Source organism: Malaclemys terrapin, chromosome 5, assembly GCF_027887155.1.
Source record: "Malaclemys terrapin pileata isolate rMalTer1 chromosome 5, rMalTer1.hap1, whole genome shotgun sequence".
Taxonomy (NCBI): Eukaryota; Metazoa; Chordata; order Testudines; family Emydidae; genus Malaclemys; species Malaclemys terrapin.
In genome coordinates, this window is record NC_071509.1 from 3,148,409 (window position 1) to 3,169,201 (window position 20,793).

The 20,793-nt window shown below is 54.5% G+C and overlaps 2 protein-coding genes across 2 annotated transcripts in view; both read left to right on the forward strand.

Annotated features, from left to right (window-relative positions):
- Positions 1-1,820, forward strand: part of ATP6V1B1 (ATPase H+ transporting V1 subunit B1) — an 80,876-nt gene extending 79,056 nt beyond the window's left edge. Inside the window, exon 14 of the mRNA XM_054030940.1 lies at positions 91-1,820. Coding sequence (XP_053886915.1) covers positions 91-257 — 167 coding nt within the window. The 3' untranslated portion in view covers positions 258-1,820. The remainder of the gene's footprint in view (positions 1-90) is intronic.
- A 5,407-nt stretch (positions 1,821-7,227) lies between these two features.
- LOC128837942 (shootin-1-like) overlaps positions 7,228-20,793 on the forward strand; it is a 40,391-nt gene continuing 26,825 nt past the window's right edge. The window contains exons 1-3 of the mRNA XM_054029644.1: positions 7,228-7,307; positions 12,479-12,528; positions 17,953-18,013. Of these exons, the coding sequence (XP_053885619.1) occupies positions 7,271-7,307; positions 12,479-12,528; positions 17,953-18,013 (148 nt within the window). The 5' untranslated portion in view covers positions 7,228-7,270. The remainder of the gene's footprint in view (positions 7,308-12,478; positions 12,529-17,952; positions 18,014-20,793) is intronic.

Consider the following 20,793-nt stretch of genomic DNA (forward strand, 5'->3'; position numbering starts at 1 on the left):
AGCCCCTCCTGGGGCGTGGTGTAGGTGTCCACCCTTGGGCCCCAGGTGTCTGTAGCCAGTCTCCCAACACGCCTCTGTCCCGCTCGCCAGGCCCCTACGACAACAGAACCATCTTCGAATCGCTGGACATCGGCTGGCAGCTGCTCCGCATCTTCCCGAAGGAGCTGCTGAAACGGATTCCCGAGAGCATCCTGGCCGAGTACTACCCGCGGGAGGCCAAAGCGCCAGGCCTGCAGCACCACGACACCGCCCTGTAACCGCCTGCTCCGCTCCGGGCCAGCCCCTCGTTACCAGCTCCTGTCCCCGCCCCTGGGCGCTTCGGCAGCGTATTTATGTAAAGGAACAGCCCCTAGTACTCTGAGATGGCAGCTAGTGTGCTCTCTGCGCGATCACGCTTCTGTGATGCTGTCCCAGAGCTGCTGTCCCAACACGCCCCCTTGTGGCTGGAGAGACACAGCTCTGCCTCAGTTTCCCCATGGCAATTTTCGGCCTGCTCTGGCTGTAAAGGCGACTCACTGGCCCTCTGGCCCAGCTACTGGGAAGCATTCAACCCCTTGTGGGGTGACAGTTCCTTAAGCCAAAGCCAATACATGCAGCAAACGAAAGAGTCCCTCTTTAACCCCTTCCTGTCTGGGGCAAGGTTTGCCTGCCCCGTCACATCAGCCACAGCAACCGCACGGAGCAGCAGCTGCTGCTGGGGACCAGAGGCCCTGTGAGACGACCAGTCCCTATGCTAGCAACAAAGCCATGCTCCAGGGCCCCTCTCCCGGGAGCGGCCGGGGAGGTAGAGAGCCTGGGAATTAGCTGCCTGCCCAGCAGTGCTCCCTCTAGTGGTGTGAAGGGAGCTCTGCCGGATCCTGGAGAACCCCTGCATCACACCGCAGCCTCTGGTCCATAGCTGGCCAGGGCAGTGGGGAGGAGGCACTGGGGACGATGGGGTGGAGGGAGCCCTGGGCCTCATCCTTCTGGCTTATCATTCGCCAGGAACGCAGGGCTAGGAGAGTGCATTGGCCAGACCAGTCCCACCTTTGCAGCCCTTCCTTGCAGCAGATTAAGCCCAGCGCTGATGTCTCTTCACCACTATCCATCCCCCCCACCCCCCCACACATCCTGCGTTTGTCAGTTCCCTGCCCCCATCCAGCCCTCTCTGGCCAGAGGCAGAGATCCAAGCTCTTCTCCCATGGAGCCTGGGGTGAGATGTGGGCACTGCTCCCCACCCAAACCCACGCACGCCGAGCGCCCCCCACTCCCATCTGGGATAGCCGATTTCCTCCCCCCCCCCCCCCCCAGGCTGCATGGTGGCTGTAGCAGCCTGGGCTCTCTGGGGAAGGGACTGGGTTAAAAGAGGGGGGATCCCACATCAGGGAAGGAGGAAGAACACCCCCCAACAAATTCCGCTTCCTTTGGGGGGTTGTTTTTATTGGAAACCAAAGGTCTTTTCAGCCAACGAGGTCCAAAGCAATACCCGAAAAGAGCCCTAGAGTGCCCCCCACCCCTGCCCTGGGGTGCCTCGGTCCCTCCCTCCCAGTTCTCCTCCCTGTGCTTCTGGCTCCAGTCTTCCCAGCACGGCCACAGCCCCTGTCCCTGCTTGGCCTTAAGCCATAGCAAAGCAGCCTGTTGTACCGCACAGCCCTGCCAGGCATCCTTCTCATGGAGAGAAATCACTTCCCACCACGTGCCCCAGGCCAGGAATCCCAGTTTGCTCCCCCCGGCCTCACTCGCTCCCCCCAGGCCTGACCAGACATCGCTATTTATAACGTACCATGGGCTTGGGACCCGCAACGGCGAGCGGGTAATTAACCTTCAGTAAAAAAAATGTGGGGGGAAAAATCCGTCTCTGGCTCTTTAATTGTGGGGCATGAGGGACCCTGTTTGGAAACGACCCCTAGCCTTTAGGGGGTGTTCGAAAAGCGCCATCCCACCCAGGCGGTCAGCTCTCACCAGCTAACCCTGCATCACCGCTTTCCAGCTGATCACAGGGCGGCCGCACAGGTTTAACTACTTCGGTCTTAGCCTGAAGGCCGTGAAGCCACAGCCATTACTGGGCAGAGCCAAGGGCTGGCAGAGGGTGTGGGTCAGAACAAGGAAGCACCAGCCCGTCCCGGTCTCTGCAGTCCTGCCGAGTGACAGACATCAGAAGCGAAGGAGAGGAAACTGGGCTCTGAAAGCTGCTGGCGTGGTCTGCTCTGGAGTCACACTAGAACTTGGGGATGTCCTGGGAAATTGTGTCCACCCTGACCTGGTGCACTGGCCGGTTCCTGAGCAGAGGAACGAACACTGTGTGTTCAGAGATGATGTAGTTGGGGTTGGTCCTGCTTTGAGCAGGGAGTTGGACTAGATACCTCCTGAGGTCCCTTCCAACCCTGATATTCTATGATTCTAGTATGGGAGGGGCACGTGGGGGGAGAACACATACTGACGATGGGTGATGGGACATTGCCTGAGGCAACATGCCACTATGGGGGCCCTGTCCCTGTGGAGCCCTGCTCCTGTGGGAAGCTGTAGGTGTGAACAATGCATGAGGGAACATCTCAGACCCGAGCCCCTTCCACCAAGAGAACTTTGCACGGCCCTGGATCTGAGTAGGGGAGACTTTCCTATAAACATTGGACGTCTTCAGCACAAAACCATCAGCAAAGTCCCCACTGCTGGCCTCTCCCCAGACTCAGCCGGGACCGGATACTCCCTGGCCCACCTTCCCTTGCAGCTCCACACGCTGCGTCTCAGCCCAAGGACAGTTACAGTACTTAGACTGGATGCTTCTGAGATCACTGTCGGTCCATGCGGGGCTTGCAAACGCTGCCGCGACTGGCTGGGCATGTGGACCTGGGAGCTGAGTGGCAGAGAAGCCCAGGCCAGCTGGCACGGAGGAAGGAGCGGGCACCGTACGGCTCCTGTAGGTTTGGCCTAAGACTTTATGCTCTGTAAACAACACAGCACGTGTAACCCGATGCAGGGCGGCGGCGGTGCATAAAGGCTTATGCACAGACTATTTCAAGGGGAGACGGCTCAGGAGATGGACGGCGCATGGGCTCCGCAGGCCGCGCGGCTGCTGTGGGCTTGTGATGAAATCGAGCCCAGCACTAATGAGCGAGGGGCCCATGACCAGCACTTAGTGTCAGGCCTGCAGCAGAGCCAGTCTCCGGGCTACCTCACGAGCACAGCTGGCCTGGAGTCGGCCGCCTGACGGGTGCTCCGGCCTGGCCGGTGGGAGGAGGCAGCAGACCGACTCCTAAGCCCGGCAGCGGCAGCAGTTCAGTGGCTGCTCAAAGCCCTCACCCGGGGCTGTGATAGCCCCTGTGCTTGCCTGGGTCCAACCCGGCCCCGCCTTGGTGCCCTCTAGGTAACCTGGCTCTGGCCGTCCGCCCCGATGTCTGACTCCGGCTGTGACCCTTTGCTCTGGCCCTGCCTCTGACCACGGGCTCCTAGTCCTGACTAAAACAGCGAGGAGTCCTTGTGGCACCTTAGAGACTAACGTGTATTTGGGCATAAGCTTTCATGGGCTAGAACCACTTCATCACATGCATGGCGTGGGCAATACACTACGCAGAATATCTAGTCTAGCACATGAAAAGATGGGAGTTGCCTTACCGAGTGGGGGGTCAGTGCTAACGAGCCAATTCAATTAAGGGGGACGTGGCCTAGTCTCAATACCTGACAAGAAGGGGTGAATACCAAGGGAGGGGAAATCACTTTTGTAGTGCTAACGAGGCCAATGCAATTGCACTCAAGGTGGCCCATTTCCAACAGTTGACAAGGTGTGAGTAGCGGCAGAGGGAACGTTACATTACTGACTCCTGCCCACGTCCTGGTCTCCGACCCCAAAGCCTTTCCAAGGGAGAGCGATTTGCCCACGTACCAAACACATAATGTGAAGTTTTGTGGAGCACATTGCTGTTATTAGCAGGTATTAAGCACTGACCTTGCACCGTAGGAAGCCGCAGCGTGGCTCAAAGCTAAGTAACCCCCCGGCAGGGGCTAGCATCAGGTGTTGCAGAGGAAGGCATCAGAGCCCAGCTGTAGCAACTGAGGGATACTCTGCCCCATGCCGTGAAGGCTTCCTGTCCTGATCCCTGATGGTAGAGACTGGCCTAAGCCCAGAAGCAGGAGGCTTTATGCCCCTGCAAAATGAGTTCGCATTAGCTGTTACAAGTGACTATTGGTTATATGCAAAATCCAATCCCGCTTTGAATCTTGCTAAATTCTCGGTTTCAATGACATCCTGTGGCAGTGAGTTCCACAGGCTAATTGGCTGTTACATGACAAAAAGTTTCTTTTTAGTTCCCGTTATCTGATGTAAAGGTCCTGTTTAGTCCCTGGAGTATCCCAGCTCTGGCTCCCCTATTCTAGTCATGAGCCTTAGCCGTGGGGAACCAGCTTGGCTCAAGAAGAACACAGGTGGGCGGCTGCCTGGTATGAAGAACCCCCTGGAGATGTACCAATTGAGGGCCAAAGTTATCCTTGATGTAACTCACTAAAGCCGGCGCAGTTGCTCCAGGGATGAGTTTGATCCTGAGAGAGGAGTGATTGTGCAAAGGGGAGAGAGAGAGATGTGATTGCTGTTACAGCTAGATTCGATGTGAATTCCACTTACCCCAGTTCCCCTTCCCTGGAAATCTGAGCTCTCCGAATGCACCGGGCACCCCCAAGGGTCCTATGTTACTGCATCCCCTGCTGATTAACTAGCATGAACTCGGATTTCGGAGGATTTCCAGGGTTAGGGAGGGAAAAGGGGAGGGAAAGGGGACGTAGCCGCAGGAGACAGGAGCCACTTTGGTACTGGTTGAGCTCTTCCTGCCGCTGGCAGCCCCGGGCGCTGCAAGCGACAGTACAAATAGTGAGGGGTACGGCCGGCTGCCTCCAACCACGGGCCGCTATCAGCTTGATATACTCTACAGGGACCTTTCAGGTCCATAAACCTAATGAAGGCTTGTCAGCTCTGCACTGTCCTTGTGTCTGTGCAGCGCCTGGCGTAATGGGGTCCAGATCTCGGCTGGAGTCTCCAGGTGCTACCGAACTATAAAGAATATGATAAAGCCTGCTAGGGGCTGCTGTAGCCGTCGAATGGGTTCAACAAAACTGTAGCCAATCACTCGACTGTGAATTGTCAGTCGGATGGAAGATACCTTCGGCGAGTAAGAGAATCTCTAATGGAACTGCCAGACTGGCTCAGACCCAGATGCTTTGGAGGAAGGTGTAAAAACCCGGCAGCAGTAGATGTTGGATAATCTGACCCCACGGAGGGCTCATCCTGTTCTATAATAATCAGCTATTGGCGTAAGCCCTGAAGCAGGACTCTACCATGATTTTAGTTAGCATTAACTATTCTAACTCTGGATGGTCTTGTTATCCATAGAAATGGCAAGTCTTCCTTTGAACTTTGTTAATTCCTTGGCCGCAACATCATCATGTGGCAGGGGGTTCCACAGGCTAATTACTCACTGTGTGAAAAACTTCTATCCGTTTTCAACTGCATTGTGTGTTCCCCCTCCAACCCCCTGTATCTCTGAAACTCCTTGCTTGAAAAAACACAGACTGTCCTCCAAAGCTGTCCTCTTGCGGGAGATGCCCAGAGAGACAAGTCAAGAGGAAACAGGTATTTTAGAAGAAGTTAGAAGAACGGGGGAGGGGAGAGGTGATGATGGCGCTGGCAGCGTAATGGACAGCTGGTTCAAATCTCCGTGCTGAGCTTCGTGGCGAGAATGCACCGTGAGATGTCAGGAAAAAGGGCCCAGGCAATGATGGGCTGCCTCCACAGGGCATCCCATCATGGACAAGGGAGGGAATACAGCTCTGCTGTCTGGAATATTCTTCTGGGCACCTCCTCCCCAGCAGGCATTCAGAAATGGTCAGGGATCAGCTCCCAAGGCAAGACCTAGATCTGCTCAGCGTGGCTCAGGGAGGGGACGTACCTGACGTGTACATGTATTTGAAATGTGCAAAGCCCCCGGAGGGGAACAGGTGACCTGGGCTGGCACCGAGCAGGTTCATGAAGAGCACTGAGGTGGGAGTAAGGAAGTGAATAAAGCAGGTGTATTCACTTTAAAGCCACTTTAAGGCTAGAGGTGTAAACGGTCGAGGGGCTTGACCGGAGTAGCTATTGCAGGGTAAATTATTCCACACTAGCGACTCTGGAAGAGCTCCTGGGGTGGATGCGCTCACTCCCTGCCTTCCGCTGGAATAGCTTCCCCCTGCAGACAAGGCCCTAGTGTAAAACAGAATCTCTCCCATAGTATTTTATGCCCTGTAGCACCCGCTCCTGCCTTAAAAGGCTTAAATCAGCCCGGGGAGAGGGCTGTGGCAGGGAAGGAAAAGCGGGGCTGATTGGGGAAAGCGGCCTCAGCTGGGGCCACACCCCAATCAGGCCGAGGTTGGCTTAATGAGGGCCCAACTGGCCCTTATAAGAGGGCTGTGGCCAGACACCAGAGACAGACTCTCTCTAGCTTTGAGAGGGAGGGACCTGGCTGCAGGGGGCTGAGAGAAGGTACCTGGAGTGGAGCAGGGCTGGGGGAAGGCCAAGGGAGCTGGGGAGCTCCGGCTTGGAAAATCCCAGGCTGTGGCCTAGTCTAAGGCCAGTTAGGTACTGGGGTTGCAGGGGGCAGCCCATGGGTAGGCAGAGGCAGCATGTCCAAACCCCCCTTGCCTGTGATGAGTGGCTTTTACACTGCAGTCTGCCCCAGTGAGCGGGGGCTAGATGGTGACTGGCAGTAGCCCACGACTGAGGCAAGGTGGGGATAGAGGGTTGGGGGTTCCCCTGGGTGGGGAGACCCTGAGACTGCAGGGGTATTGCCAGGGGGCAGCACCCCAAAGACAAGGGGCACTGGGTCCTGGGAGGGACACGGGGGCCAGCGGCAGTGGGACACCAGCCCACAGAGGGCGCTCCAGAGGCTAGAAACACTAATTCCCAGAGACGACCAGCAGGAGGTGCCACAGGGGTGAGTCCCGCACCATCACATGCCCCCTTTGCACCAGTGCCCAGGAGATCACAAGGTTCAGGGCCCCTTAGACCCTCGTCATTCCTGCAAGTTGCTGGTGAAACAGCCCTGTCCTGTCACGCTGCTGAGTCCCTGCGTTGATACAATTGCTGCGGGTTGCATGCACCACTGCGGGTGCCGGCTCACAGGAAGAGGGAAGGTTTCGGTTCCCCATGTGGCTGAGGAATGGAATACGCCCAGCCTCCTGTGCAGATGGGAAAGGAGACCAGTCGACTCACATCAGAGGCAACAGGCCGCACCAGCGTGGAGACACAGCTCTGTCAGCTTGGATCAGAATGGATTGTGCCGGCGACAGCATTAGCCAATTGCCAGGTAAGGGCCCCCCACTCTGAGTGCATGTGATGACATGAGCTGCAAACGGCTGAGCGGGTTCTTAGAGTGTTTGTTAGTGAGAATACACATGTGCAGTCGCACTTGCAAGTTACAAGGGCGATCCCTTGCTCCAGGGCATCAGCTGATCATCAGCTGAGTCAAGGAGAAAGGGTCTCCGCCGTGTGCCGCACAATGAGCGATCTACTGGAAATGTCTCTCTTCCTACAAGCCATCTGGCATTGGCCCCTGGCAGATTGGGCTGGCTAATGGTCTGGTCCAGTGCAGGAGCTGCTGGTTGTATGGGGATCTTAACCCCATTGCAGTCTCATTGATGTCAGGCAAAGGGGTGAGGCTGGAGGAGTCTGACCCGTCCATCTAAGTCTGTCTGCATTGCTAAAGTGACCATACGTGTAGAATCCAGACAATAAGGACAAATGCAAAGTCCTCCACTTAGGAAGGAACAATCAGTTGCACACATACAAAGTGGGCAATGACTGCCTAGGAAGGAGTACTGCGGAAAGGGATCTGGGGGTCATAGTGGATCACAAGCTAAATATGAGTCAACAGTGTAACGCAGTTGCAAAAAAAGCACACATCATTCTGGGCTGTGTTAGCAGGAGTGTTGTAGACACGAGAAGTAATTCTTCCGCTCTACTCCGTGCTGATACGGCCTCAACTGGAGTATTGTGTCCAGTTCTGGGCACCACATTTCAGGAAAGATGTGAAGAAAGTCCAGAGAAGAGCAACAAAAATGATGAAAGGTCTAGAAAACATGAGCTATGAGGGAAGATTGAAAAAACTGGGTTTGTTTAGTCTGAAGAAGAGAAGACTGAGAGGGGACATGATAACAGTTTTCAAGTACATAAAAGGCTGTTAGGAGGAGGAGGGTGATAAATTGTTCTTGTTAACCTCTGAGGATAGGACAAGAAGCAATGGGCTTAAATTGCAGCAAGGGAGGTTTACGTTGGACATTAGGAAAAACTTCCTAACTGTCAGGGTGGTTAAACACTGGAACAAATTGCCTGGGGAGGTTGTAGAATCTCCATCATTGGGGATTTTTAAGAGCAGGTTGGACAAACACCAGTTAGGAATGGTCTAGATCAGGGGTCTCAAACTCAAATGACCACGAGGGCCACATGAGGACTAGTACATTGGCCCAAGGGCCGCATTACTGACACCTTCCCCCCCCCCCCCCCCCTGCAACCGCCCTCGGCCCCACCCCCACTCCACCCCTTCCATGAGGCTCCGCCCCAGCTCCGCTTCTTCCCATCCCTTCCCTGCCCCCATTCCAACCCCTTCCCCGAAATCCCCACCCCAAATCCACCCCTCGCTGTCCCCAGGGGGTACAGGATGGGTGTGGAGTGTGGCAGGGGGTTGGGGTGCAGGATGTGGCAGGGGGTTCAGGGCAGGGGTTCGGGGTGTGGGGTGCGGCAGGGGACTCAGGGAAGTGGGTTGGGGTGCAGGAGGAGCACAGGGTATGGCAGGGGGTCGGGGTGCGGCAGGGGATTCAGGGCAGGGGTCAGCGTGCGGGGTGCGGCAGGGGGCTCAGGGCAGGGAGTCGGGGTGCAGGAGGGGTGTGGGGTGCAGCAGGGGGCTCAGAGCAGGGGGCTCGGCTGCAGGGGGGCAGGATCTGGCCCGGCGCACACTGGGGGCAGGGCAGGCTCCCTGCCTGCTTGCCCTGCCCTGCCCCCACGCCGCTCCGGGAAGCAGCCAGAACGTGGGAAAAGAGGGGCACAGGGGTCTGTGTGTGGCTGTTGCTTCAGGCACCGCCCCCAACAGCTCCCATTGGCCAGGAATGGGGAACCACGGCCAATGGGAGCTGCTGGGGGCGGTGCCAGAAGCAAGAGCAACACACAGACCCATGTGCCTCCCCCCCTCCAGGGGCAGCTCCAGGCACCAGTGCGCCAAGCACGTGCCTCGGGCTGCAAGCCGCGGGGGGGAGCGGCCTGATGATCACCATGAGGGCGGCAGTCAGGCCGCCTTCAGTGGCATGTCTGCGGGAGGTCCACCGGTCCCGCTGCTTCAGTGGTAATTCGGTGGCGGGGACACCGAAGGCGCGGGACCGGTGACCGCCCGCAGGCATGCCGCCGAATCCACGTTACCAATGGACCGCCCGCAGGCATGCCGCCGAAAGCCACCTGACTGCTGTGCTTGGGGCGGCAAAATACATAGAGCCGCCCCTGCCCCTCCCCACGTTCCGACCGCTTCCTGGAGTGGCACGGAGGCAGGGCAGGCAGGGAGCCTGCCCTGCCCTGCTCTGCCCCTGGTGCACGTCGGGCTGGAGCCACTCTAGGTAAACGCTGGGGGAGAGGGGGAGGGAAGTGAGGAGCTCGCAGGCTGCAGAAAATAACCCTGTGGGCCATGTGTTTGAGACCCCTGGTCTAGATAATACTTAGTCCTGCCATGAGTGAAGGGGACTGGACTCGATGACCTCTCGAGGTCCCTTCCAGTCCTATGATTCCATGTTATACAACTGTAATGACCTTGCTGGTATGTGCATACCACTGCCCTCTGTAGGATGGAAGCTGAACTGCTTCGCTGTGTCTCATGGGCCCTATACTGCTAGTAGCTAATGGAGATTGCCATTTCACCCAGATAGGAAGGGGGCTTGGCGGATCAGAGCTCTGTCTCTGCTCTTGCTCTGAAGTTTGGCCTGGCTGTGGTATGAAGCCACATGGCAGCCCTGAACAGCCCCGGGTTTGTTACTCTAGAGTCTGAAGAGGAGGACACTGGGAATCCAGCATTTCCAGACGGCCCGGTAATGTTCTGAAAGCTGCTTTCCAATTTTTCAGTAACCTTTTTGAAGTGTAGATAACCAGAATGGGACACAGTGTCCCGGTAACGGTCCCACTAATGCCATATACCGAGGCAATGCCACCGCCCTACTCCCACTTGATATTCCTCTGCTTATGCAACCCATGGTCGTGTCCTCCCTCTTAGCTACGACATGGCCCTGGGAGGCCATGTTCCATTGGTCATCTCCTACGGCCCCCAAGTCCTTTTCAGAATCACTGCACTCCAGGATACAGCCCCCGGTCCTGTAAATGGGACCCACATTCTTTCTTCCTTCACATATGGCCTGTGAATTGCAGCACATTTCACCTACGCCAGGACGGGTCAGTCACTGGCTCTGGTCTTTCTCATAGAGTGGGGGAGCGTGTTTCTGTGAGGGGGGGTTCACCCCAGAATTCTATCCCTGGGGGCCCTGGTGCTGCGGTCCCCATTCCAAACCCCACCACCGGCGCCCCCAGCTTCCTGTATCGCATCAATCAGAGACGTTAAGAGATGGAAAAGTCACGCGTGGTCTGTCTTCCCCGGACACTCCTCCAGCCCATGTCGGATTGGTCCCTGCTAAGCCCAGATAACTCCGTACATGGACCCTTCTTTCCTGGGCTCCCAGCTGCTTCCAGTGGCCAGCATGGCTCCCAGGGCTTCACTTCCTTGCATGCCTGTTTGAGCAATGGGGTCAAATCCTCGCAATGGGGAAAGGTGGGTAAAGTGATGCAAAACAATCCGCATCGCCAGCCCCAACCACGCCACAGTCCTGAGTCAGGCCCCTAAAAGCTCATGAGATTGGCTTGGCAAGCTGTCCTGCGGGGGCTCAGGGGCGTGAGGACCCGCCTCGGGGCAGGCTGCTAAGAAGCAGGGCCCAAACCCCAAACTGGCTGTGAGTTTTATACTTAGATTTCACTAACCAAATATCAAGTGTAAACTTCTCAGATGCTATAACAGCCTGAATATGGAGTCACAGACAGTCCCTTTGGGTACTCCGATCTCTCTTGCCACCCAAGTGAGCCTGCCTTTGTGACAGATGGTCCCTTACACCAAAGATCACAACAATATCCAGGAGTACTTGTGGCACCTTAGAGATTAACAAATTTATTAGAGCATAAGCTTTCGTGGACTACAGGCCACTTCTTCGGATGCATACAGAGTGGCCACAAGTACTCCTGTTCTTTTTGCGGATACAGACTAACACGGCTGCTACTCTGAAACCTAACAATATCCAGGTTACTCCCACTCCCAAAGGACCAGTCATTTACCCCAGGTCAGTTGCACCTTAAATCTCACACCAAAGACAATGCTTGTAGTCAATCCTACAATAAACTGTCTAAAGATTAGTTAAGTAGGAAAAGGAAATTAGTTATTTACAAGGTTAAAGCAGGTAAACACAGATACACAAATAGTTCCAATCTTAAGTTTCAAAAAGTCATAGAAGTTTCTAGAATAGGCAAGCTCTGTGTGTCTTTTGGGGCTAACCCAGGCCAAGCACCGGGGATCTTTTGCTTATGCTTAGTAACCCTTGCCCCTCAGCATTCAATCAGCATGAAAGATACAGTTCCTCCTTGTCAGGGCTTTTTATTCCTTCCCCGCTTCTGCTTCCAGTTGCAAATTCCGTGGGGTGGAGAGCAAACAACAAAGTCTTTTGTCCCACAATAGCTCATCTGGCGTTGATGGCCCTCCTTTGAGGGACAGGAGACACCACCTCCTGTTGGCCACTAGTATTTCACGCCCGTTAATGCTCCTCTCCCGTCTGGTGATTCGCAGTTACAGAGCAAACACTTAAATGTCACCTTATCACATGGGCTACAGGTATTAGAAGTGAGATTAATGCAGGCAGCAACTTACAAGCAGTCCATAAAGTCTGTACACCAAACGCATTCTTCTCATTCCAATACCTATCTGAACAATACTAACACACAACTGAGCCAGACTGGTTTCCAGCTACGTCAGTGTTAAGTTGAGACCTAGGGGCCTTGGCATGAGCTGGCACCTGCTCTGCCAGCATCGCATGGCTTAAAAATCAAGAGACGTTTTTTAAAAACAACGAACGAGGGATTCTCACGTCCTCACAGGACTCCAAGAGCTGGGGCTTGAAGGAGAATACTAATTCACATGAGACTTGCGGTACAATCGCAGGAGTTGGCAATACTGTGGTGTAAATGCATGAAGCTACCAGTGGTGGCTGCTTTTCTGGAGCAGATGACTTAGTCCCGGGACACGGCCCAAGGCACTCCCGACTCCCGTAGATGTTGGGGTATTTGAGGATGCTGGGTCCCTCCTGGGGGGCTGGAACACACATGGGGACCCTTCGGCTGAGCGCGCCTGCAAAGGTTTCATTCTTCTTGCTGACAGGGGTAACTTCCTGCTTTGTTTTCTGTTCCCTGCAGCCATCCCGGAGTCCGACAGCGAGTCCTCTGAGGATGAAGAAGTGGCTACGGTACAGAGTCGTTTTCTGTTTTGTTTTTATTCCCCAAGCAGGGATTTCCCACCCACCCCCTGAATTTCCCCAACCCCCCCCCCACCCCCAGTTTTGTGAACTAGTTACATGCAGTGTTGCCAATTTAGTGACTGTTTGGACATTTGAATTGAAACATTAATACACACTTTAAAAGCATATACAGTGTATGATAAAATACGTGTGTCTGAAAAAGTATCATAGATTTGAAAAGTATGAACATAGACTCGCTTCCTTATACGGCTGTTTTTGATGACCATGTCGGTGCGTTCATTCCGGTGATGTTGGCCAACCCAATCATTTCAAATGATGATTTGTAAGCGAAGTCTAAATGAGCTCTCCCTGACAGCTACTGATGGGCTGGGGCTGGGGGGAAAGGCTTCAGGACTAGATTATATTTACATTCACACCTAATCTACCCAGGTATCCAGCAAACAGAGCTGTGCTGCCCAAGTGATAGATTTTGGCTGGGGTTGGGTTACAAATCACTTGAATGCAGGGGGCGGGGAGGGGGGTGAAATGTTGTTGTTGTTTGAGTAAAGGGCAGTAGAATTGTACTTAGCCTGTGCTGATCGAGGGCATCAGGAGAGAGGCTGGGGACAGGTGTTTCGCTTGATGGTCTGCCTGAGTCACAAGTACTATTTGACCTGCCCCTCTCCACTGTTTAAAGACAGAGCTGATTAGGCTCCATAGAGAGTCTTTTGTTCTGTTAAGTGACCACTACAGCTGAAATCTCTGATAATCAGGTCTAAGTGCTTAGTCCTGCTGTGTGGACAGTGTTTCTGTGGAAGAGACGTCCCAGTCTGTACTAGCAGCGAGGTTCCCCATTGAGACCTCAGCTGAAATCACTGAGAGCTGGTGGAACCTCAAGAGACCAACTCGCAGAGGTCACAGTGGCAGGTGGCAGCAGAAGGTGATGGCGCAGGGCCATTGGCAACAGAGCGATGGAGTGAACGGTGGCACAACGAACAATGGCCAGAGCGAACAGTGAGCAGCTGGAGGAACGAGCAAGGTGCCTTCTTGCCCCCCACCTGGGAGGTGAACTCATGTGAAAGTACCTTTGAACTCCCGAGTCTCCACTGATCAAGGACAACACCAGTGAGTGTTAATGAGGCTGTTAAGAATGCTGGAGATACAACACAGTTCATGTGAACAAACATGGCTGTGGCAACATACTTTCTATTTAAGCAAGAGATACCACACACTACAAACTGGAGGCCAATGTTAAGTGCTTTGTTACTTGTTCATCCTGAAGTTGAACAAGACCAGCAAATGCTCACTATCTTTCTGCAAGAAACTCAACTGACTGGCTAGAAGCATGTGGTGCAACGGTGAAAGACACAACAGTTGAAAAAGTGAAGAACTCTCCCACCACATTCAAAAAATTTGCATACATGGCTGATGAATGCACCGATGCAAATGGGCATCAAGTATTAAGTCCTTGTGTACGTTATCTTGATGTCAGTGGTAGGCCAGTAGATGCATTTCTAGATGTTCAAGTTATAGAAGACACATCGGCTGCATCTGTGAAAACACACATCTTAGAAGAGTTAAATGCTTGTCAGTTGGACCCCAAACAGATGGCTGCTTGTGCATTTGATGGAGCTGCAAACTTCTTTGGAAGACATGGTGGAGTACAAGCTTTGCTCAGAGACAAGTGTAACCCTAATCTCTCCTATACACACTGCAGAGGCTATCTACTCCAACTAGTGCTAGTACAAGTGGCAGACTCTTCAAAAGACATTTTAAAAGCTATAAAATTAATGTCGTCTTTATGATCTTTTTTCAGCAAGAGTCCAAAAAGTCTAAATATCTTGGAAAATATAGACGATACACTGGGACTGAAGTTCAAATTAGTCCAACCTGGGAAAACCCACTGGCTTTCTCATGAGCGATCCTTGGTTGTTGTCTTAAAATTACTCCAGCTGTTATTACTGGCTTTGGAAAGTATCTACTGTGACAAAGTTTCTCCTCTACCTTGGTGGGTTCTGCACTTATTGGCGGATTTGCTCGCTTCACAGATTCACCCTGTGGGTCAGGAAACAGTCCAGAGACCTTCCCCTCTGGTAGAAGCTATAGTCCAGGTCAATTTCCTCCTGTGTTTGATCAGGAGTTGGGAGGTATGGGGGGGAACCTGGGCCCACCCTCTACTCCGGGTTCCAGCCCAGGGCCCTGTGGACTGCAGCTGTCTAGAGTGCCTCCTGGTACAGTTGCACGACACCTACAACTCCCTGGGCTACTTCCCCATGGCCTCCTCCCAACACCTTCTTTGTCCTCACCACCAGGCCTTCCTCCTGATGTCTGATAACGCTTGTACTTCTCCGTTCTCCAGCAATACACCTACTCACTCTCAGCTTCTTGCACACCTCTTGCTCCCAGTTCCTCACACACACTTCCTCTCCTCTGGCTCCTCCTGGCTTGACTGGAGTGAGCCCTTCTATAGCATCAGAGGGGCCTTAATTAGAGTCAGGTGCTGTAGCGGGGTGGACACCCACTCCTGCCCTGAGGGGTTGGAAAAGCCCTGCAGAGGGTTGGGGCAGGGCAAGGTAAAACCCTGGCTGATTGGGGGAAGTGGCTGCAGCTGGGGCCATGCCCCAATCAGGTGTCAGCAGGCCTATATAAGAGGCTGGGAGCCAGGCGCTCAGTAGAGTCTCTCTCTGCCTTCAGAGAGAGAAGGGCCTGGCTGCAGGGAGCGAACAGGGTACCTGAGCGGAGCAGGGCTGGGGAAAGGTTGAGGACTGGGGAGCTCCAGCCTGGATAGCCCCAGGCTGCGGCCTGGTAATAGGCCAAGGGGTACTGGGGGTTGCAGAGGGCAGCCCAGGACTAGGCCAAGGCAGCAGGTCCAAACCCAACCTTGCCAATGATGAGTGGCCTATACCGCAGTCTGCCCCAGAGAGTGGGGGCTAGATGGTGACTGGCAGTGGCCTTATCCCGAGGCGAGGTGGGGTTAGTGGGTGGGGGTTCCCCTGGGAGGGGAGACCTAGTGTGTGTGCGCACTGCCAGGGGGCAGCACCCAGAGCAGCACCGGGGTCCTGGGAGGGACACGGGAGCCTGAGGAAGAGGACAAGGCAGATCACTGGCCTGCAGAGCGTGCTCCAGAGGCTGGAGAGCTAATTCCCTGGATGACCAACAGGAGGCGCCGCAGGGGTGAGTCCGGACCCTCTTACAGGTGCTTAACTGCCTCACCTGACTCTTAGCAGGTTAATTGGAGTCAGGTGGTCTATTAGCCTGGAGCAACCCCTGCTCTGGTCACTCAGGGAACAGAAAACTACTTATCCAGTGGCCAGTATATCTCCCTTCTGCTACTCTGCTGTTCCCAACTGGTCTGGGTCTATCAACTGCCAAGATGGGATGGATCGAAGGAGTGAGGCTGGTGGGTTACTTTTGCTACTACGTTCAGAGAAGACTATTGCCATTCTCTCTCTCTCTCATAAGTCTACTGTTGAAACCACTTGGGTCATTAAACAAGGCCATCCAGGCATCTGCTACAACAGGAGTAGATCTTTGTCCAGCAATAGAAGCTACATTTGGATCAATCAGAGAGCTAGCCATTGAAAAAGTACTGGAAGAAGCAAAGACTTCAGTCCAGAAGTTGACTAATGAAGGCATTTATATTGAATCCTTAAGTGAAGAGGACAAGAAGTGTTTGTTAAGACAACTGAAAAAGTAAACAGACTTGATTCTTAAAAATCTACAACAGCGACTTCTGGATTCTACTCAACCTCTACGTAGTGTGACAAAGTTCCTCCTCTATCTTGGTGGGTCCTGCGCTTATTGGCGGATTTTTCTTGCCACAGAGATTCACCATGTGGGTTGGGGAACAGCCCAGAGACCTTCCCCTCTGGAAGAACCCACAGTCCAGGTCAATTGGGAGGTTTGGGGGGGAACCTGGGCCCGTCCTCTACTCCGGGTTCCAGCCCAGGGCCCTGTGGACTGCAGCTGTCTAGAGTGCCTCCTGTAACAGCTGCATGACAGCTACAACTCCCTGGGCTACTTCCCCATGGCCTCCTCCCAACACCTTCCTTATTCTCACCACAGGACCTTCCTCCTGGTGTCTGGTAACGCTGGTGCTCCTCAGTCCTCCAGCAGCACACCCTCACCCTCACCCTCTCAACTCCTTGCGCCTCTTGCCCCCAGCTCCTCACACTCCCACCACAAACTGAAGTGAGCTCCTTTTAAAACCCAGGTGCCCTGATTAGCCTGTCTTAATTGATTCTAGCAGCTTCTTCTTAATTGGCTCCAGGTGTCCTAATTAGCTTGCCTGCCTTAACTGGTTCTAGCAGGTTCCTGATTACTCTAGTGCAGCCCCTGCTCTGGTCACTCCGGGAACAGAAAACTACTCATCCAGTGACCAGTATATTTGCCCTCTACCAGACTCCTGTACCCCACTGTCTGGGTCTGTCACAGTAGCTTTTACAGATCCTGTCCTATAAAACACCGACAGTTGAGTGGAGTGAGGCACTACCAGCAATGGGGCTGCCATGTGCTCAGGACAGAATAGAGAATTTGAACACAGAGGAATATCATACGACGAATGAATGAAGATTTGACTTCAACTTCTTTTTTATCATCACTAGTGGCTCGACCCGATCTTTGTGTTTGGTTTCCTGGGATGAAAGAAGTAGGAATTCATCTCTTGCTATTCCCAGTCACAACAGCTACAGTTAACATGAGTTAAAACTAAATTTATAATTCGCCCCCCACCCCCCATTTCAATTCCTGGGGAAAGCACTGTCCCCAAGTCCTCACGTTGGGCAGAGTTCACAAAGTGCTGGGCGAAGTATCGTCAGCCCCTGCCTTTGCGTTGCATGGCGGAATGCAGGGGCCGTCCCTTGCTGGGTGTTCGTACAGAACCTGGCACGAAGGGCATAATCTCTCTGGGCATAATCCTTCTGGAATGGAGAGACTTATTATTTCAGCAGAGTCCACATCTCCCCCAGAGGCCCCCCTTCCACTCACAAAGCCCTCCACCAGTACAAATGGATCAGGACCAAAATAACTAACCCAGCCTGGCCCAGAGACGGTAGCACCAAGGGGACCGATTATGGGGCAATAGTCCCTCTCTCATGGCCCTGTGCCATGGGGGGCATTGGACGAAACACAAAACCAACGTCCTGATCAGTCCTGGTCAGTGAAAATGACCAAGCTCTAGAGCAGCAGGTAACCCACTAGTCTTGACCAAATCCTAAATCGGGTGACTACGTTTCCTTCCTCAAATCCCCTGCAGTTTTAATTGGATACAGGATCCTTTGCTTCCAGTCCCTAACCGTGGCCTGGCATTAAACAAAGGTGCCATGCACCACCCCAGAGGTGGCTGCTTTTGAGTGGTGGGTGAAGTGCTTTGGGATCCTTCGGGACAAAAGGTGCTGTGTAAATGAAGGGTTGTCTCCTTGCTTCTGCCTGCAGCATGAGGCCCTCCTCCAGGAGAGGGATGAAGCTAAAGAGAAGCTGTCTGAGTTTGAGCAAGGTGAGTCCTGTTCCTTGGCCTCCCTCTTCTTCTCCTTTCCCCCCAGAATTCCCAGGAGAGAGCCATGGACATTTATGAGGTGTGTAGTCTCCAGGCTCATTAAAGATGGCGGGATATGGAGGCTGGGAAGTAGATAGGGGGGTCTGGTCTCCCAAAACTAACCTGGGAGCCAGGAGACCTGGGTTCTCTGCCTAGCTCTGCCACCGACCAGCTGGGTGCCTTTAGACAAGTCACATCCCCTCCCTGTGCGTTAGCTTTCCCCAGCAACGTGTCTGTACCGCACCCAGCACAACAGGGCTCTGAACTCAGTCGGGGCCTCTGGTGCTACTGTACCATGGGCAGAGACTGGTTAAGCCAGGGCACGGGAGATTCTAACCCCCATGTTGTCCAGACCTGTTCCTCTCAGCCTGGAATGAACAAAATTCGGGTCTGGTGAATCCATTTTTTCTGCCTACCAGACAAGCTGTGGGTTAAAGCCAAGGGGTGCACTGACTGCCCAGTGCATCCGACCTGAGGATGACATGAAATCTGGCCTCCTGCCTGCAGTTCCTTGTGACCACCGGGGCACACCTGGGAAAACAGGCTGTTTGCCTGGCTGGCTGAGCTGTTCCATTCCTCCTGCAGTTCAGTAGCATGACTTAGGTTTATTACAGCAGTGCCACCAGGCAAACCAGGAGGAGGGCCCCTTTGTGCCAGGTGCTGTACAAACACCCTGATGTCAAGGGCCCTGCCCCATAGAGCTGGCAGTCCCAGGGTACGGCTACACCAGTGCTGGAGCTGTAATTTCCAGCTCGGGCAGACATATGGGCACCAGCTTTGTTCAAGCTCGGATGCTAAAAATAGCAGCGGAATGAGCAGAGGGACACATGAGCCGCCCAAGTACAGACCTAGGGTTTCAGACGGGATCATACTGGGGAGGCTAACCCGTCCCGCCACTCACGCCGCCCCATCTACGCGGCTCTTTTTAGCACTCTGACTCAATCGGAGCTAGCCTGGGTATGTCTGCTCAAGCTGAAGAGGACACTCCTGGCTTCAGTGTGTAGACATCCGTTACTGGACCAGGCAGCCAGCCTCCTCCCATCCTGCCCTTTGGGAGTGATGCACGGCCCACTCTGTGCTCTGTGCGGCTACAGAATCGGGGGCCCTCCTGCATCACAGGGAGGGGAGGGGCCCATCTGCTGAGCTGCAAACGCGTGCCCTGCGGCCGCACAGACAAGCGACCCCGTGGTGCTAGGAGCAGGAGTACGTTCTAGTTGGGTTCTCTGCCCATATACGTGGGACCTGCGCTGCTCCATCACCCCCCTTCTCTACCCCAGGATGGTACGTTGCACAATACTGAGTGTCCCCAGTGGTTTTCTGACTTAAAGTGACCAGATGTCCCGATTTTATAGGGACAGTCCCGATTTTCGGGTCTTTTTCTTATATAGGCTCCTATTACCCCCCGCCCATCCCGATTTTTCACACTTGCTGTCTGGTCACCCTCTTCTGACCTCACCCACCTTTGCTCTGATCTCCCGGACCCTCTTCTTGAATAACCAGGAGCTGCAGATGGGTCCTCACCTGGGCAGTTGGGGGAGAGCTCAGCCCAGCGCCCATCCCCTCTTCGCAGCAGCGTATGGATATCAACCATTATTTTAAAAGCGACAGCATCCCTGGTCATACTGGTACCGCCCACTGGGTGGGCAAACTGCCCTCCCAGGCCAGTAGGGATCCCCCATCGTCCTGCTCGCTCCCAGGGATCGATAAAATAAGTGGGCTCCGGACATGCCGTGAGCTGATTTCTTGTGCGTGAGTGAGAGATGCTGCCCCCGGTGACTGGGACCACGGGAAGCAGGGCCGGCTCCAGGCACCAGCTTAACAAGCAGGTGCTTGGGGCGGCCAAGGGAGAGGGGCGGCACCTGCGGCAATTCGGGGGCGGCAGGTCCCTCACTCCCTCTAGGAGCGAAGGACCTGCCCTGAACTGCCGCCGCCGATCGCCGCTTTTTTTTTTTTTTCCAATTGCCGCCGCCGATTGCGATCGCGGCTTTTCTTTTTCGCTTGTGGCAGCAGAAATGCTGGAGCCGGCCCTGCCGGGAAGGGCGATAAACCCGCTATCGGCAGCAGCTAACAAAGCTGCTTTGTAGCTCACGTCGGTGACCCCGGGGTCCTGGTCACCTCCCGGCATGTTGAGCAACGTACGGAGCTAAAGGGCTGAGGTAGATACAGGGATTGAATCTGTTGCTGGTGGGGAGTGCGGGGCGCTGACAGGCTGGTGAGGACAGCAAGATTGTTCTCGGGGTGGCCCTAGGGTCTGGAAGCCCCCGTCACACACATGTGGCTGAGAGATGACCACTGCCCCAAAGGGTTTACAGTCCAACCCTCCCCAGGTCAGGGACGGTTTCGTCACCTCTTTGTACAGGTGAGCTGAACCGGATCAAGCCGCCAGCGTCAGGCCAAGCTCTGGACGGGCCCCAGCGCCTGGGCACGGTTTGCTTTGGGCCCAGCTGTAACTGCCACGTATAAGACACAGCCGCACTGGCAGTAGGCTGCAGGATACCAGGCCAGGAAGGATGGCCTCTGGGCTGGTTCTAGGGGCGGGCGAGTCCGGCATTTGTCCTGGGTCCCAACTTCCGGGGGGGGGGGGGAGCAAGGCATAGTACTCACCTTCTTTTTTTGACTTGGCTCGGATTGGCTGGCTAGTTTTGCTCCACTGATTGGCTGGCCTTTTTTGCTTCGCTACTGGGGTGCTGAAGCCATTTTCCACCTAGCTAGCAAACCAGCTAGGGATGCTCCAGGATGGC